This window comes from Fulmarus glacialis, unplaced genomic scaffold (assembly GCF_000690835.1).
Source record: "Fulmarus glacialis isolate BGI_N327 unplaced genomic scaffold, ASM69083v1 scaffold69, whole genome shotgun sequence".
Lineage (NCBI taxonomy): Eukaryota > Metazoa > Chordata > Aves > Procellariiformes > Procellariidae > Fulmarus > Fulmarus glacialis.
The window spans coordinates 1-20000 of NW_009233621.1; the positions used below are offsets into that span (position 1 = coordinate 1).

The window sequence follows — 20000 nt, forward strand, 5'->3', positions numbered from 1 at the left end:
CCCTCTGCAGAGCCTTCCTACCATGATTTTTTTTTTTTGTACTTCCTGTACAGTCTCATAGAAATTCCATACCTCAGGCTTTGCAAATGGAAGCAGTCTGTTTTGGGGTATTTACCGATGCCCTGTAATAAACCTTGTACCAACTGTGTCCACACCTGCTGTGTACATTGTGACCACACTGAACCACACTGTACTCACATGATGTTGTTGTGACCAATTATGTCACAACATAAGGGCATAAAGTGCCATAAAAAAATTTAAAATTGTGTTGAAAATTCATACCTGCAAAAACTATGCTGTTGAAAATAAAGTTGTAATTCTTGATCAGGAAGAGCAGACAAGAGAGGAATTGTTCCCTTGTAATTTAAGGGGGTGCCTTATCCCAGGTCACAATTGTAGAAGGAGAGAAACCCTTAAAGGCCTTTGGATAATTATTAGAGGAAAAAAGGACCTCCCTGTTCTGAAAATTATCGTAGACATCCAGCTGGTAAGATTCAGTGGATGAGATCTTTAGTAGGCAACCGGAGGTACAGTACTAAAGTCATGAATAGTAGGAATTTCAGGAGATTTGGTGCTTCCTGCAGCCAGACTCTTAATTGAGATTGCTGTGGGAATGTGATGGTGACAAGTTCTGCGACTGAATGTACAAAAGGCAACCAGGGGAGAGGTTCTTCTAGAGGGGGTTTGAGCCAGGGTGGAGGGAATCTTTGAGCGTGTATATGAAAGGCAATCTTGGGAAGAAGGGTAAGAGAACCTTTCTTCTTCTCATGATTCCTCACTGTAGAAGTCAGCCTCAGCTGGGTGATTATTACAGTAATTTCCCAACTGTCAGAAAAAGTTGTCAGTCTCAAAGAAGGAACAAAGCAATTCAAGAATATTCAGGTAGGTTAGGTGTGGTGGTTTCTTTTTCCGTTAGCTGTTTCTAATTAGCTCTGTTCCAACGTATTTAAAGATTAAACTGATTATATTTTGGAGCCATTAGTGTTTGTTTCTGTTATCTTGTGAAAATGAGTAGAGGTACTGGAGAGCTGGAGTAGAGTAGACATAATGGTGGTTTTTAAAGAGGAGGGAGAGAGAAGTGTTGGTTATATAGGCTAAAAGGATGTGCTGTCATCAGAGTTTCAGTCCTGAGAAAATACTGGAAAAAGTAAATGCATTTTTAACACCTGAAAGTACAATAAGAATAGTCATCAGCATGGATTTCTCAACAAGATACAGTCTTTTACTTCTACAGTGGCCTTGTGGACAAAGGAAAAGCCTTGAATGTTATATTTCGCTTTTCATAAGGCTTTGACACTTTGACACAAGACATGCTTTTAAGCAAGCTGGGAAATACGGTAAACATGCAACTACAATAGGCTGGGTGGAAAACTAGAAACTGTATTTAAGAAGTAGCTCACTATCAAAATGAGAAGATTTTTTAAAAGGAGTTCTGCAGGGATTTGTGGTGACTCGGTGTTTTTCAGTATTTTCATTAATGATCTGAATGATGGAATAGTGTGTGTACTTATTAAATTTGCAACAATACCAAGCTGGGAAGGACTGCAAGTACATTACAGGACAGGATTTGAATTCAAAATAATCTTGATAAATTGTAGGTATCGTCTGGAAAAATAAGATGCTATTCAAAAACATCAAATGCAAGGTGTTTACACAGCAATAACAAGCTGCACAAATGGAAAATCACTGGTTAGAGAGCAGTTCCATAAACAAGATTATAATGGATTAGAAGTTGTATATGAATTTACATTGCCATCTTCTGTAGGAAAAAAACCCCAATACACACACAAGGAAAAGCGAGGACCACCAGATAGCAGATAGTTCCAATGGTAAAATGTGTCAAATAGTTTGTTTATGAATTGTGATCTCTTCACAAAATTAAATTCATGTCTTTTTGATACATGAAGGTAACTCTGATACAGCTTTGTACTCAAAAAATTAGGTCATATGTGAAAAAACACGCAGACTATACTCCCTTTTGTGTAATTTCTGTTTGACGATAAGGCTTAGGGGGGTTATTTATTTATTTGTTTTGCATAAAGCATACTAATTTGCTTGACTGAATCAGGAGAGGGTATTGAAAGAGACCAAACCCATAATGGATCAGGACTTGTACTGACTGCATACTAGACTGCAGGGATGTGGCGAGGCTAATGTCATATACCAACGTCAATTAATTTTTAAAGAAATATCAAACACTGGTCTTTAGATCCTCTACCAATGAAAATATTCTCTTGAAATGTATTATTTATGTGTAAGGTAAATTGTATTCTAGCTCTTTGAATCCACAGGGCTTTGAAACTTTCCTTTCTGGGATTTTGCAAAATCCAGCCTGTCCTCTGTCCTATGCGTATTTTACCTCCGTGGTGTTACTTGGAAATTTTTGTGTAAGCTTCACATTCCAATTTCAATTTGCAGTTATCCTTCTCCAGATCTCCTAGGCTCATCCGTAGATTTCTGGATGATAATATGCTTTGTAAAGACACTGTTATATTTTCGAGCCTTTTAATGCTTTTAAAATGGTTTAGCTCTGTTAATTCTGCCACAGACTTCTTTAAGGGCATTTGCAGGTATGAATGTTTGATGACAGTGACTTTCTGAAGTTTCTGGTTTTCAGTCCTCACTGCCCAAACTCTGAGACATTCTTCGCTGAAACTGTAAAATTCAGGCTTCTGTGAACGAAAGTGGTAAAATCAAAAAGAAGTATCCAGAAAATAATAGTACCTGGATTTACCCACTTCACCCATAATTTGTAGCTCCGTCATTTTAGCATCATCTTCAGAAACCTCACTGGCTTTTTGTTGGCAATGTATCTGTTCAGCTTCTTGGTACAGAAGTTGCTGCTAATGTTTTGGTATGCTAATAGTGCACGGTTCAACCCCCCTACTCCTTGTTTCTCATCATTTATATTAATACAATGAACAGAAATTACTTTTTCCAATTTGCATTGATACAGTACGCTGATTATATAATTTCTTCCTGGGGCACCCTTTGTTCCTGAAGCTGAACAGCACCTTCAGAATTCTTTAATTCTCTTCAGATTAATCTAATTGACCTTAAATTCTTCTGGAGTGTTATATTTCAAGAGTTTCCAGTCCGTCATCCCCCACCTGCTCTCTTACACCAAATTTCCTTCATATTTCTCTCCTTTTAAGGCCTGAAGGTAGAAAGTAATCTCTATGGTGTTTATGGATGGAACAGATGTCTAAAATCTAAATTTTGAATTTTTGAGCTGGTTTTAGATAGCAAGAGATTAGCATGGAACATGTTTTTGTCTCTTAACAACTATATACCATGTTTAGTGTTTAAATCACTAGAAATTTGTAAAGATGAACTGTTTCGTTTGTGGGTCCCTGCCTGTGAGTTCAGAGAGTAGCAGCTGAAGAGATGTGGTGGCACTGACTCAGTTTTAGGTTTACACTTGAGCTGTTGCAGTTCCTTGTTTGGATCACTTGAAAATCCTTCTTTAGTGCGTACAGAAGTTTGTATTTGTGTACGAGTATCATCGTATCCCAAAAAATGTAGACACAGCTGATGAACTGATAAGGACCTTTATTTGTAAAGTGTTCTTAGCACAGAAGTATAGGCAGAACGGGATATTGTAGATGTTTGTATTTTGAATTTGAGAACATTTGCATTTACTGGGGAAGTTGATGTTGCATTTAACTTGCTAGAATTAATTTATATGTACTTATTGCTGATGTAAATTATGTATTGTTTGAGTTCTTTTGCCTCCTCCTTAACAGGCTTATTGGTACTAAAACTGTGTGGTAAGGTTTATTTTATTTAACCATTTTTATTTTGCTTAAAACTGTTGTCTCTTAAAAGGTACTAGCAGGAAATGGGAGGTTTCTTTTTTTTTTTTTTTTTTGAATGAAAAAAGTCAGAAAGACAAGCTGAACTGTAACATTAGAACACAAGAGAAAAATGAATACTTGGAAGATGAATATGCCCAGAAGGAAGAGGAAGGACAGAGAAAATAGAGTAACGGTTGTAAGATGAGCCTTGTAGTTTCATTTTCTTTCCTCTTCTTTTTTTCCAAATCCCCTCTACCGTGCAAAAGAAAATAACTATACTGTTTTAACATACCTATGCAAAATCTTTTTCTAGTGAATGTGTGCTGTACACACAGTGATTAATTAGGCACTGTATGATATCATTAAAGAACACAGCCCAGAAATTTCTGTAATATACTTATAGACTGGCATTGGTTAGTTATACTTTTTGGATGAAGGACACTATGTTTTTTTCCTAATCTCTCCAGGGGTTTATAATTCTGTTTGTTAAATTGTAATACACAGCAATGTCCTTCAATTATAAAATAGCATTTTAAAACTAGGGAACAGTACCCCCTGTAAGAAGTACCGTGATACGCTCTTATTTTGGTGAGAAAGAAAATCTGTAAAACTTTGTTTCTGGGTCTCACTTTTATGTCAGGCAACCTTCGCCACTGATTATACTTCTGTTCCCTTTCACAATTCAAGGCCTTTTCCATAATGGTGACCATTTATCTAGACAAAATGACCCTCTAGTGCCCATTAGCACTGCTTATGAAATGGCAACTAGGATATGATGTGTTACCTACCTCCTGTGTAGAAGTCCCAGTGGCCTCTGAATGAAAGTACTAATCTTATTTGAAAGTGTATAGCTTGCTTCTGCAAGTAAGCTGTTATTTGGACATGGAGATTGTTTCTTCCATCGGCAAACTGAGGTTAAAGGGGTTTCAACAGTCTTATAATATAGGGAGACATATTTATTCATTATTTAAAAGTAGCTAAGAAAATCAACAAATAATAATCTCCTTCCTATTCTCCAGTTTATTCCAAATACATATTAAAAATATCACTGAAAACATATACTGGTGAGACAGGTACAGAAACGGGTTTGATTTTCATGTATTTCAACTTCTGGTATTCTTCAGTACCTTTGTCTGTGCAGATTTAACTCCTTTTTAGTCTTTTTTTTTTTTTTTTTTTTGAGAATTTAAGGCCACCACTTTATATTAAAAATGGCAGAAATACTTACAGTGTGCTTTACTTTGTTTTGCTTTACCCTTTTAGCAGACAGATGATGCAGCACAGACTGATGGCCAGCAACAGACACAATCTTCTGAAAACACAGAAAACAAATCACAGCCAAAACGGCTTCACGTCTCAAATATACCATTCAGATTCCGGGATCCAGATCTTAGACAAATGTTTGGTGTAAGTACTCATACTTTATTTATGCTTTTTTATATTTGCATTGCAGTAGGTATTTAATATTATAGGCAACTGTGAGAGCATTATCTCTGATTTAGGCTGTTTAACCATTTTCAGTAAAGATTCTCTTTTCATTTATTTATAACCAAACATCTGATTTGCCAGTCATAATTGGGAAAAGAAATTCTACCGATTCTACTGTATGTGATACAGATGAGTGTATTCTATGTATTGTACTGTTTTGTATTACATTCAAAAAAAGCTACCTACATTGGCTTAAAATATTGAATGCTTATATATTCCTGCTAAAAAAGGATTTATATGCCTGTATTTATTGATTTTGGAAAGCATGATGTAAAGTAGTCAATGCTTGACCTCATGAGCAAGGGACCCAAATCTATAGAAGACATGGGCTGAATTTGAGCATTGTAGGTCTGTAAGCTTCTAAAGCCTTTGCCAGTATTTTTCTATAAGTCTCTCAATTTTTGCTTTTGCCCAGGCCATAAGCTACCTTCACGTGCATTGGCTGTGTTTCACACATCTCATACGTGCAATCAATTCTAGGTGCATAACCATGAGAGGTTAGAGCTGGTTTCTTCTCCAGGGAGGTTTATTTTGAAATGCCACTAAATAAAATGTAGAAGTAGTACTTGATCAGCTATTAGAACTCAGCTTTTCCTTTTCTAAGTTAGTACTCTTAAGTATTTGTGTTCCTCTTGCTTTCTTATTTCTGACTCACTAAAACTTCTCTTCTGCATTAGTTTGTTATGCAGTGCAGCATCAAGTACTTCATGGCACTATACTTCTCTCCATCTTTCATGTTCAGTTCAGATTTTTAAGTTCTTCTCATGTCTTTGTATGTGAGTTAAGACATTGTGGTTTTCAGTATTTATTTGTATGAAGTGAAGGAAACAGTCGCTGGAAAAAGAATCCTGATATAGTATTGGGAAATGAGAGTGACTGGCCATATCTGACTTGCTACAAATAACCTCCCCTAAATGCAGCTTACAGCACATCAGCAAAATAGCAGAAGGCATAATAATTAACCCTCTAGGGAAAAATATGCAAATTTATTTAAATTAAACCACTTAAAATAGATGGATTTTATTTGAAAGTACATTAAATGAAAGGATCTTTTTTTTGGGGGGGGGGGGAATTGTAGTAATTTATAAGTGAATAAAAACTACATTTCTTTTCAATATTTCGAAGTCTTAGGTCTCAAAAGGCTAACACTGGAGAATGGCTAGAGTTTTCCAGCTTTAGAATTACTTGGTAACAGTAAATTTTTAGCTTCTGAATTGATAGAAAAATGAAATTTCTGCAAGTGTGAGTTGAAATATCTGATACGACATATGGTAACGCTGCATCATGACCACGTCATACACATAGCAGATAATCTTTTTACCTGGACAGGAATACAGCATGTTTAAACATTAAGTCAATGTCTGCCTGTTGGCTAAAGTTGCAGTTAAAACATTAATTAGATGGTGAAGGCAAGAACATAAAATAAGCCAAGGGATGACAAATGATGGTTGATTTTCATAACCAAGTTGAAACACTTTAATAAGCTAGAGAAGGAATACTGTCCTTTCTGGCCTGTAATTGTTTATTATATACTAAAATACTGAAGTATAGGCTCATTTCTGCAGTTCCTTTGACTATTGTTAGATTACTCTTCATTTGCCTGCCTCTAATTTCTGCCTTTTTGTTTAATATATTGTCTCACTTACCAGTGTTAACACTGATCCATACTGCATGTTAATGGCATGAAATAACAGAAATGACCCACTGATACATTACAGTGTCACATCACAAAACAGGTCATATCAGAAAGTGTTCTAACTAAACGCTGCCCGAGTCAAACATTTATTCTTTTACTAAGGCAAGTCCAACAGAGCCTTTTTCTTTGGGATAGCAACTGTGGTCAAGTATTGTGTGTGTGAACGATGCCTAGATGATTGTGAGTGCTATTGCAATAGTAATAACAGTTATTACTAATATTATAATAAAAGTGCAATTCTGAGCAGGGAAAAATCCCCAACAAGTAAGTATCCATTCCAGTTCTCCAAATTATACTCTAGTAAGACAAGGGTTACTTAGGGAGTGATGGTTATCCCTTTTCAGCAAGGGTGGAGAGAAATCCTCACTCCTTGAGGCCAGTGACAAAACTCCCAGCTGGTTTAATCTTATTCCTGTAAAGTAGGAGTAACCAAACTCCTTTACCTGTCCTGGAAAGCAGCTGCAAAAAGTCTTCCGAAACAAAGGTTCTTCAGAGGGAAGGATGTTCACGCGGCTGTTAATCCTGTCTTGTTAGTGATGTTTATTACACTGCAAGCAAATTAACCAGTAGCATATTACATACGAAAAAAACGGTGATGGCAGCTGGACTGGATGGATCGCAAGGAAGTAACCTACTATGTGCAAAGACAAAATTAAAAAAAAGAAACTTGGGACTTTCACTTCAAAATGATCACAGTTTAATGATCATTTCCTCTTTGTCAGGTGGTTTCACTGAACTTAAAGTTCATAAATGCATATGTGGAATGATAGCGACAAGTGTAATGATACGTATGATTTACTTGTAATATTGATCTGGCTCCTCTTCAGTGTGTCTTTTTTGGTGCTTGACATCTTTGATTTTATATTCTTTAACTTTTTTATGTGGTGCACCATTTTCTGAAACAAACACTTGTACTGTGTGTGATAGAAGTGTTGAAGTTATCTTATTTTCATGTAACTTTTCTATTTCTTTGCAGCAATTTGGTAAAATCTTAGATGTTGAAATTATTTTTAATGAGCGAGGCTCAAAGGTAAGCAGTTGAATTCACCCATGGAATTTTTAAATTTGTTTAAAATATTTATATGAGTAAAAGGAAACAACTGCACTGCTGTAAAAATAACATCTGAAATTCCATGTTAGTGAAAACATCTTCTGAGCTGTCATTCAGTTTCCTAAGCAGCATGAAAATCTTTGGACTCATTTTATATCTTTTAAAGGGGTAATTTTAGCTACTCCAAAATGTCATCTGTTTTATGGGAACGTTGATTTCTGCTGTCTTTATTCTTCAATGGTAATTATCTTGTTTATTTTACAAGATGAGTCCATACTTACAGATATTTGTAGGAAGGTTTGTATTAGTACAGGTATTTTTTTCCCCTACTGAAATGAAAGATGATAATGATACCTAATAACTATCCTCTTTAGTAATTAGCTGAGAAAATATGTGATTGTTCTAGACTATCTAAGTGCAGATGTTTTCCTCTTTAGTTAAAGCTTCAGTACACCAACCCTTTGAAAACAATCTATTTAACATTTATTTGATTAAGAGAGTTCTAATTGTATTGCAAACATTTAATTTTTTGTGAAAATTACTTTGCCTTAAATGCATACTTCAATTTATTCAATATTTAAGAAATAAAGCAAGATAGAATGGCTATAACTGCATTAGCGTTAGCTGCTGCAAAACTGTAGCCCAGTATGCTTCACCTATGATATCAGCTGCATTATAAGGGTTTATGTGTATGTCACAGGCATGATGTCTTTTTCCTTTTCCTCCCATGTCAGACACACTAGAATGTTTATCCACCAGTGCTTCAGTCTTCCTGTAACTCATGTATGATTTATTATTAGCGATGGGATTCTTTTCCTTATAGACATACTGTTGGATCGATGGTTTCAGTGACGTTTTCTGCTTTGAAATTGTCGTAATGGCATCTTAATTTATGAGCTTTTTTGTATAGAGCTTTTACAAGATGGGAGGGAGGAGTTGAAAAAGAAATAAAAGTTTAAAGTCGAGGATGGGATTAGGTATAAGAAAAGCCAATGCAGGCATCTAAAACATAGGGATTATGGGGGGGATTTATTTTCTCTTGAACACTCCTGGTGCTTTGGGGAAGAGAGTTACATCCTCCGTGTCTTGTGACAAGCGAGGTCGTGGCTTTGTGCTAAAACTGTGGAGGGTAGAGTGGAGAAAATGTGTGGAATCAGGTGTTCTGAGAACAGCTTCAGGTAGAAGTGGAACTGCTGAGAGCACTTCTGAGCTCAGGCTTCAGCGTGCCTTTAAAAGAAAAAAAAAAAAGAGCAACAGACAGTGTGTTTAAGCTACTTTGATGAGAATGGAACATAAACTGCTACCGTATGTAAATGTCACTTTCTATGTTATAAACTGGCATAACTAAATGTGTTCTTTGAGTAGGTAGCATAACCCAAATAACTTGCATAATGATCCTGATAGTTTCTTAACACTTTTTGTAGATTAATGAATTTTGTGGTTCATACCCATTGTTTTTCTCAATGCTTGGTGTCAGTTTTGCCTTAGTTTCATATTTGGTCTCTTCTTTGTATAAAATGTATAAATAAATGTATAAATATCTTCTCTTCCTTTTTTTTTTTCTTTTTTTTTTTTTTTAATCAGTCACTATGTACATAATAGGTAGAACTGCAGAGAGTAAGTGGGTGAATACTGACCACAAAACTTAGCGAATGGACTGGAGAATGAGGAGACATGATGCATGGCTTATTGCTGAGGAACAGAACAGAGGAAAGCTTTAACTCCATAGTTCAAGCTAAAGTAACAGTAAAGAAAAAGGTTGTAGTAGGACTTCAAACATGTGCAGCAATGCCTAGTCTTTATAAAACCGCCATGTGTAACTTGCAAATGTTTCTTGTTATGAAACACCAAGGATGTAGAAGCTTATTTGTTCGGATAACTTTGGGAAAGCATGCGAAGGCATTGTAATGCTAATGTAAGAATTACTTCAAAGGGTTGGTGTATGTTTCTAAAATGTTTTTTGATGTCTGATTTTTTAAAAAATATTTACCATTGTAAACAATGTTTAATTTAACTTAGCACAATAAAAAGAATTTTAGTAGGATTGGAAATGTTTGTTTAGCCTAATATTATAAAGCAAAGCATTTGTCATAGGCAGAATTTCATATTTGTTGAGTATTCTCCTGTCCCACTAACATGGGATTCTGGAGTTTTACCAGTTGCATGTTCTGTATGTGGAAAGTAATATACATAAATAGTAAATGAACCAGTTAAACTTACTCAAAATGTTTGCATTTTTATTCCTTTATCAGAGTTTCTTTTTCTATTCACATCATGTGATTTTATTTGATCTGTTAATATAAGAAAGTTTATACTTTGTTCTAAAAGTACTTTTGTTTTGTTGGTGGTTTTATTTTCTTTTTTTCTTTTATAAAAAAATAAGTAAAGGCTGTATAGTTTGACAAAAGTTTAAGTTACCCTAGTGTTGCATGGGAACAATGTTTCTTATGATCACAACAGCATGATTAAGTAGGCAATGTTTTAAAGTATATTGACATTCAGTGTTGAATTTTGTGCACATGTTTTTTATTTCGTTGAGATATCTGCATGTCATTAAAATGTGGTTCATTTTCTTTTCTCATTAGTTCATTTTTTTCTATGTGAAGACACTGTAATTTATTTTAATTTCATTTTCTTATTGTTAGATTTATTTTCCTGTGTAGTGACATGTAGAAAGGTATTTTTGGTATCATTCTTTGAATTTCTCAGAGGGTATTATCTAACTGATGACAGAAAAAATTTGTTCACATTTGTCGCTTACTTATTGCACATCTCAATACAATTATAATTTTTCTAATTTGCATGTTACAGAAATGAAGCAAGGACAAGAAAATATTAAATTAAAGAGAGAGAACATAAGCAAACAAGTGGTCATTGACTGAAATAATAATGTGCATGTTGTTTTCCCCCCTTCTCCCTCCTGCATGCAGGGATTTGGTTTCGTAACTTTCGAAAATAGTGCTGATGCGGACAGGGCGAGGGAGAAATTACACGGCACCGTGGTAGAGGGCCGTAAAATCGAGGTGCATGTTCAAAATATTTTCCTTTTCATCTTTTTTATAAATGTCTGCTTCACTCTCATTTGTTGTTTCAGATGCATCATTGGTGTCTTCTGTGTGCTCCCCTTTCCCCTTCCCATTGTTTATATATATATATTTATATATAAAGAGAGAGAATCTGGCCTTACTTGGGTTTTTTATTATTATTTCTTTTGTAATTATTATTATTATTATTATCATTATTGCTGAAAGGTGGATGACAGAATTGAAAAAAAAATGAAAGCTTTAGTATTTTGAAGTTATTATTTTGGATGTTTTGTAAATCAATGGGTGCAGTAGATTCCAAAAACCAGCCAACAAAAAAAAGAAAAAAAAATTGAGAACAACAAAAAAAAAAAGTGTGACAGACAAAACAAAAACATACTTACCTCGAGAAGAGGTGTATGTGGTTTGGTTTTTTTTTTTTTTTTCCTGCAGGGTTGATGCGGGATCCACAGTGGCTTTCAAAAAATTCAGATTGGGAAAGAAGCATCCAAAAGATGTACAAGAAAAAGAAACAAAGCCAGACTAGAGACTGACCAATTTTAACATTTAATTTTTAATGAAACCATGAGGCTACTTTGGCTGCATGGCCTAAGCCATTCATATCTATTAAAAAACCAACACAAATGCGTTTTAGTACCACTGGATCCCCTTCAATACTGCCTCAGTCGTATTTGTTAGAATAAAAAAAATACCAATTGAAAATGCTGTCGTCTTTTGAGTAAGATGTTGCATATTTTGCCTTTTCATTTTCCCCCTTCGACGGTAGCGCTTAGGGCCCTCACCAAACTCTCAGTAACCATGGTAACTGTATACATACCCATGCTGGCGATGGTGCTGAATGGTAAGTGGAGAAGTCCATCTGCCGTTTCACGTATTTAGCGCTGATATACCACGTGAATTTTTTTGACTTGTTGTATTAAGTTTTCTTGATGCTACATTTTTTTCTATATTGGTACGCCTGTAATTGAGTGTACGTTTTAAGCAAGCCTGGGAGGCACTGATTGGATTGAGGATATGACTTCGTGCACATCTTACTCAGATTGTTAACTCCATATTGTGTTAAATAATGCACCCTCTTTTTATCCTTTTGTTAGCTGTGATTTTAAAGCTTGAATGATTTTGTTAATTCTTGCAATGAAAAAGGCTCTTGTTCCAAGTGTTGAATGCTAGATGTTGCTTTTCCAATGGTACTTCTCTTCTAAAGGGTTATGTTGCACACTGCTAAAATTCGTTTGTCCCTTTTTTTGACATTTTCTTTGTTTCCTTGTACCTTGTCTCTTTCCATTCCTTCATATAATCTTTTTTTCTGTTTTGAGTATTTATTGTATCAGTGTTATCATGGAATACAAGCATGCTCTTAAGTCTTAAATTATGCAGTACCTTTTAATTTGCTTTTAATGTCTTTTTATTAAAGTTTAAATGATATGATGTTGCTTTATTGAAATGATTTGTAAGTTAAAATGGTTATGAAAGTAAATGTAATTATAAATAGTATGATTTTGTTATGCACCTGTTGCCTTCTATAAATTAAATTGCATTTTATTTTTACATGACTAATAGCAGTAATAATGCATGCATTTAATAGTAACGTGGACCCTCCCTGTAACCCTTTCTAATCCAGTGTTCTATGTGCTTAGGTAAATAATGCAACAGCACGTGTAATGACAAATAAAAAGACCGTCAACCCTTACACAAACGGTAAGTGCATGAGATCTCAGTGCTTTGTTTTAATGTCAATGCATGTGAAACCTCACTCTTCTGCTGAATGGGTGGGCTCATCTACTCATGAAGTGTCGTAATCTGCATCTCCTGCATCTCCGTGGGCTCAGGCTTTGTCCAGTGACCTACAACATGATATGGCTGGGCATAAATTCCATCTGTGTAGAGTTCAGCTAATTCACAGCCACATGGGCGTAGCATGCATCCTTTTGCCTGATCGGAATCCGAGTGTTTAACCACAGTGGCTTTTGTACAGGAAAATATACCTGATAGGAAAGCATTGTTCTCTTCTAGCTTTGTTAATGTTGCGATGAATGAACTGATCAGAGGATTCAATTTTGCTTGGATGATGGAGGTAGGGACACCAGTAAGAAGAATGCCTGTCTCTGTCAGGCATGAGATACTTTTTAGTACCAAGACACGCATCTAGTCAAAGATAATTTTCTGTGTCTTCTTTCCACAGTTTGTTAGAAGTAAAGGGCAAACTGTAACTGGGTGCTGCTTCCAGCTTTTTTTCCCTGGAAAAATCTAGATTCCAAGCTATCTAAAAAAATTCATTCTAACACTGACCTAAGTTGGTATAATGTTGTACACTAATGATAGAAAAATAATCCATAGATATTTGAGGGGTTTGAAAGCAATACATTTTAAAAATGTTCCCATTGGTAGTGTTTGATCATGTGCTTGAGTTGTTTGCATTTGCTAGTTCAGAAAATTCTAACAAATTCCTAACTCAGCAACATCAAACAATAATACATCAACATTAAGCAATAATAGATCAATTGAATTTAATTGCAGTTATGTTTTCCAGTTTTACTAGACTGTGTAGTTATAATTATTAGCTTTTCAATTTAATTTGGTTTTTCCCACCTAGTAGAAAGCAGATGATATCTGCACATACAGCAGTAAAGCTTTCCACAGGTAGATTAGACTCTTTTCCATTTTGAAATATAACGGATCTTATCTTCGATATCTGGGGTCTCATTAGTGAGGTTTCACTAAAACCCAGGCCAAACAGTGGCTTTATTTTTTAATGAGAGTCATTATTTTTTCCTACCACAGTAAAAATAAAATACAGTGATGGTTTTCATTTGACGTGTGATAACTGAGCTAGTTAAAATGATCTGGAGAAGAAGAGTCTGAAATTCCTCATGCTTTCTCAGAAACTGTTTCCTTCCTTGTTTTGTATGTAAATGTGGAGCTTGGCAAATGATGCAGATGGGAAAATCTTCATTTTTACTAGCTTTAAAACATCTCAGTGAATCTAGTGAAAGAGATACGAAGCTTGACTGGATCACATAACAAGATTTTGTTGCAACAAGGAGCTAAATTAACTATATGCATATGATACTATGAACTTTGTCTGCTATATTGTAATGATAAAAGGATAAAAGTAGTTTTATTATAGATGATGATGTATATTTTGTATTCATATTATCCTAAGGCTACAAAACTGTTCATTAGCAAGTAACAGATTACATATCAGCACACCAATGCTGAAGGAAGGGAATGCTGGAAATAGGGATGTGAGATTTTTAGGAATCTGGGTTTAGAGGAGATTCACCTTATGTCATACGTTACCATTTATTAATATCCAAAACCAGAATGATGAAAATCTGCTGTTAAGTGCTTCCCACTTGAAGTGCTTTGTGTCTGTCATTTTCCATCCTGTTCCATCTGGAATAGATCTCACCAAAAGTATGAAACATACTGTTTCGTGCATAAAAATTATCATTTATGTTTGTGAATCCATACATTCAAGGTGTTGCATGCAGGATGTTCTTTTGCACACCTTTTGATGGGTATCTACCAAGGCAAACTCTGGTTGAAGTTCACACATTTTGATTTTTTTAACTTTTTTTTTTTTTTAATGTCTGCGATCCCCTAAAATAAACACACAAGGAGAATCATGTTCTTGCATAATCATTACAGGCGACAAGGAATGAAGTGTAGACATGCAAGGTGCTTCATTTAGTTTAATCAGTGCTTCTATTATCAGTCATCCTGACATTGTATGATTCTAGTTCTTTATTGTTTTGTCAGGAATTAACCAGTGTTATAGCTGATTGTTAAAGATTATTGTTGTCTAAAGTAAAGGTCTCATCTTCTACATAAAATATAAGGCTAATTTGTCTGTGTTCTTCTGCAAGCATATTAATATTTGCAAGGTGCTTCTGACGCAAAAACCTTTTTGTTTGCACATGCCTATCTCTTCAGAGCCCCTTCTTTTTTAATATGTGGCTTTATGTTTCAAAGAGTATGTGGTGACTGACGTGTTATTGGCAGGTATTCAAAATGTAATTGGGGCACATGCTGTATGATATGAAAACATCGGGCAGTAATATTTATTGTAATTTAAAAATAAGATACACTCTGTTTTGTCTTTCATTCCTGAATACTGCTGGTTGGTTGATAACAGGGCTTATGTTGTAAATATGTTTGCAAAAGTCAGTAGATCTTAAAGCATGAAAACCTAGACTTTTTTTTAATATATGCAGCTTCATTCAAATAAGTGGTTTGCTTTTGTGTCCTAGATGGTTTTTGAAATAAATATGCTTTCCAGGGACTTTTGGTGACTCCTGAAATGAGCAGTTAATAAACTCTCAGTTGCTAGGAGATATTTTTTTGTGCAAGTGTTTTATCAGACAGGATGATTTTGATAGCTGACCTCATGTGCTTTGGAGATAGAACTGCCTTTTCTTTGCAAATAAATTCAGTGTCAGGAGTTTTACTTGTTGGCAAAAATATTTCAGAGACGTTTTTGGATGTTCGAGCCTATCCTGTTCGCAGTTATACTTTCTTCTGATGCCCATATTGCAATTCAGGATGCTCATCCAAGTGTTGTAGGGAACAGAGAATTATGTGCAAGTGGATTCAGAGAACTGTGGCAATGAACGAGGAACATGAAATAGAGATCAGTAGAGGGATACACATGTTTTAAAGTTTAAACTTGTGGTGTCTTGAATTTGGACCTTCTGTTGATCTAAACTTAGATTCAAATTCACAGCTAGTGACTATTACCACAGTTAAATCCCCTCCCACTCCCCTTTCCTCCCCTCTGTTTGCAAACAGGAGGAAAGCAAAGGGTGTCACGGGGCTGCTTTCCCGCCAAAGCATTCCTCTGGCCACGGCTGCCTCTGGCCTACGAAGTGAAATAATCCCCTCTGCATTGCTCTGCCCCGCTTTCTACCAAAGCTTGTTACACTGCGCATGTGATTATTTCCTTCCCTTTAGCGTGCTTAACCTGTATTTCTTTCGATGGCTGTACAGGGTGGGGTTTTGGGGCAGGCAGAGGGTTTCCTTTTTTGGTTTTTAAGTTTTGAGCTTTTATAGTTTCAACTTGAGGAGATTAATATTGTGACAGTAAGAAAAATGCACAAAATTACACCCACTGCAGAGAATTTGCCTCCTCCGGCTGCTGAAGTAGGGTTCCTTGGCAGATGCTCGCTCGGATACATCAACTCCAATCACACTTGATTAACCCACACAGCTATGGGCCAGCACATTGCTAGCTGACAAGATAAAGTTAAGTTTAATTACTGTTATTTTCATGATGAATGAAGTATTTCCTGTATAAGTTTCAAAAAGTTAGACGAGACAGCCATCGCTGTGAGAGAGGGAAGGAACTGAAAGATGAGAGTGGCTTTCAGCTGTGAAGAGCAATCTGCGTCTTCCAAGATTTTTTTCTTTCTCTCAGACAAATTGTGGCGCTCTCAATGGAACTTAGAAGCTGAGAGGTGTCTGTCAGCTTCTTTGACAGCAAAAGCTGACGGATCTGAAATTCAGCCCAATCTTTCATTTTGCATGGCGTTGATCAGTCGTCTTTCGAGGAAGTAATGAATTTGAAATAGTAAATATTCCCTAAACTAGAAAAAGTTAGATTTTTACTGAAAGTCTAAAAACTTGGATGATTTTATATCACAAAATTTGGCTAAGAGTATTTGTTATACCACCACGTTCCTGAATATAATCCTGTAGTATGTAAAATTGAAGGGTCAGGTAAAAATCCTGTGATATTTTCAGGAGGAAAGTAATTTTAATTCCTCTTGGTTGGCCATTTTTCAGCTTCCGTAATTGTCTTTTAGGTATGTATAGCAACTGCAATTACTTCTGCAGAGCAATTGCATGCAATGCTGCTCCTCACTCTGTTTGAACTTATTAATGAGTTGCATTTCAAAAACACTGTTACTGAACAGTTAATTGCTGCTAAACAGTTACTGTGCATCAGATAGAGATAGCAGCATTTTTAAAGGGTAGGAATAGTTTTCTTTTGTGTTATTATTGAGATTTTGTATTACGCTTTTTCGGTCTTATAACGCATATGGTTTTATGATCTTCAACTGTGCTTTTGCATTACATGATATGGCCAAGGCAGAAACAAGCCTTAATACAGTTTGCATTTAAATTCTTCTAATCTTGGCTTTTCTGATTTTGAAAAGCCTTGTTGTTCCTGTCGATTGTATTTTGTTTCCAGCAGCATAGTTATAGGATCTATTTAAAGTACCGTAGTTCTTGAGTTCACAAGATGCTTTTGCTCAGTTTTTTTTCTTTGTTCCCATTTACAAATGGTGCTTCCCACTCCTCCGATTCAAGTGTGCTATTGGAAAACCCCTAATTTTTCAGTCCCAGTTGTTCAAATAATTGTTCAAGCACTTAAAAAAAAAGAAAAAAGGAAAAAAAGAAAAAGAAAGTGTGTAGGTGGGGGGATGTTCTGTGGAGTTTGGAGTTAGCTAGGAGTGGATCTACCTGCGGCAGAGCAAAACACAGTAATTGGCACTTTACCACAGCTGAGAATGCTAACAAGTTTGCCCGTGTTTTCTCCCGCTGTTCTCTTACCCCTTCCACTTCAGTTCCTTCAGCATTGTTGTCTTTAGCATCACATATGCTTTGAACACGGGCCCTGCTTCTGCAGCGAGCCTGTGCACGCCAGGCTTACCTGGAAATGCCGCGTCGGGTGTAAGGACACAACAGCAATTATCTGGAGTTTGGCCAGAACACACGGTACAGAATATCTGTTGGTTCTGTGCTTTGGTTTTATGCCAGCTGTGGGAGGACAGTGATTATTTAAGACAAAGGCAGTGGCTGCATTTGTGCCACTTAAGAGCTTTGCAGAATGTGACTGCAGCATTTTCTGACATGCCAGCCGCTTTATAGCAATATGCTAACAGCATTTATCAGCTGTAAACGCAGGCGGCGCAGACACTTTCGGTGAGTGCCTATAATTGTCCTGTTTCAGTGCAGACAGTCTGATGTACAAATGCAAATGGAAAGAAAGTCTCTGGCATTTGACTGGGATCCCACAGTGCGCAAATCTCTTTCATGTCACAATAGACATTTCCATACAGCGTCTACGCTTTCATTTTTCCCAGAGTAGAATCAAAATGCTCAGATTATTTGATTGCCTTGTTACCCACACGAACACATGCTTATCAAAAACATTTATGTTCAGCAAATGAACTGTTTTGGCCTCTCTAGCTTGTAACCAGAGTGTTAACACAATGAAAAAGAACTGATCTACTCTGGTGCTTCATGATATAGGGATACCTGAATTAGTTCTGACTTAATTCCATAACTTAAGGGAATAACTTGCAACTATGCATTGCAGCCAAGGTAATTCACCTGATAATTTGCTCCAGTACTACATGTCCAGAAAATGCCTTGTTTCATTACTTATTTCCATACTTCAGAGTCTGATATTAAAGATCAGTAATCTAAGATGCCTATAAAACTTTCATTAAAATGACCTTTTTTGAAGCCATTTTATCTGTATACCTCTATACAAAACTAATTATTATTATTATCACTAATTGCAATATTAACTTCGTTATGTTTTTATGTTTGCTGCAGGCTGGAAATTAAATCCAGTTGTTGGTGCAGTTTATAGTCCAGAATTCTATGCAGGTAAGGATTACGCTATAGTTGTCCATGCCATATTTTATTTTAGTATTCTTTAAAACATGCAAAAGTACAGAATACGCATTTGGTGTGAGGTTTGGTTTCTTTGTTTGATTTACATTATCTGCAAGTCATTTACAGATTTGTGATGCAGAATTTTAAGTTACCTGGGCATATTAAAGTTTATATAGAAGATATATGAATACCTTTTTATTGGAAAGTAGGTAGTATAACATGAAATGTACTGCAATATCCCAGTCTTACATGAGATTTTATTTTATTTACATTTTATTTATATCTTATTTTATTTTATATTTCAGTACAGTCACTTTCCTCCAGGAATTATTTAAGCCTAGTGAGCAACAACAACAAAATCTATCTATAAATTTATATTTTGTGTATATATATGTACATAGACACACATAGGTATAGAGCATCTGCATTCATAATTTTTTTCTTGAACATTTTTCTTTAAATTTTGTATTTAGTTATTCAGTTTCTTAAAATTTTTGTATTTTAAATCTGTATTATCACTTGAGTCTGATCCTGGTTACAATTTGCAGGTAATAAGATACAGTCTTTTTCTGCTGGAAGTCAGTCATGGCTAGCAACAGTTTCTAAATGTGCTTTAGCAATAGTGTTGAAAACAAACAGGCTTGTGCTCCAAAATCCAGCTGATTTCAGAGGAATTTGAATCCTGCCCATAACATAATCACTAGCAAGTCCAAAAAAGCCATTTTTTGAAAGCTAATAGTTTACATCTAAGACAGAAATAATCACTGTAAATCCAAATGTTTCTAATAGGTAATAAAGTTGCCTCCTTTTCTTAGGTTCCAAAATCATATGAGTCTTGCATGACTTTCATGGGAAACTCTAAGAATTTTTCAGTTTTCCATTTCGATCTGTTTTTTAGTTGTCTGGGAGTGTGCATACTGGTTACAAATACCTAATCACGTTTTAAAAAACAAAAATATTTGTCCATTGTCACACACTTAGGTAATTGACAATAAAGAGGTAATTGTAGAATATATTCTTTACAGTAGGTAAAGAACAGATATTAGGAAAGTATTTTTCACAGATGGTGGTTAAGCATGGGAAGAGGTTGCCCACAGAAGCTGGGGAATCTCCATTCATGGAGATATTTGAGCCTCCACTAGACAAAGCTGAAAAACTTTCTCTAGTTCAAAGGACTTGAAGAGATAAAAATTGTTAAATAGGACTACTGTTACAAACAGATATTTATTTTAAAAAAGCTGCCTGTAATACATCCAGTGCCATCTATTAAGATAGATAAAAATGTTCCGTTTAGG

At 35.5% G+C, this 20000-nt stretch overlaps 1 protein-coding gene across 1 annotated transcript in view; it reads left to right on the plus strand.

Moving 5' to 3' along the window:
- Positions 1-5060: 5060 nt before the first annotated feature.
- The window catches only part of RBFOX1 (RNA binding protein, fox-1 homolog (C. elegans) 1), a gene marked incomplete at its 5' end in the record, with an annotated part of 100382 nt that continues 85442 nt past the window's right edge, over positions 5061-20000 (plus strand). The window contains 5 exons of the mRNA XM_009585361.1: positions 5061-5204; positions 7958-8011; positions 10963-11055; positions 12714-12774; positions 18643-18696. Of these exons, the coding sequence (XP_009583656.1) occupies positions 5061-5204; positions 7958-8011; positions 10963-11055; positions 12714-12774; positions 18643-18696 (406 nt within the window). The remainder of the gene's footprint in view (positions 5205-7957; positions 8012-10962; positions 11056-12713; positions 12775-18642; positions 18697-20000) is intronic.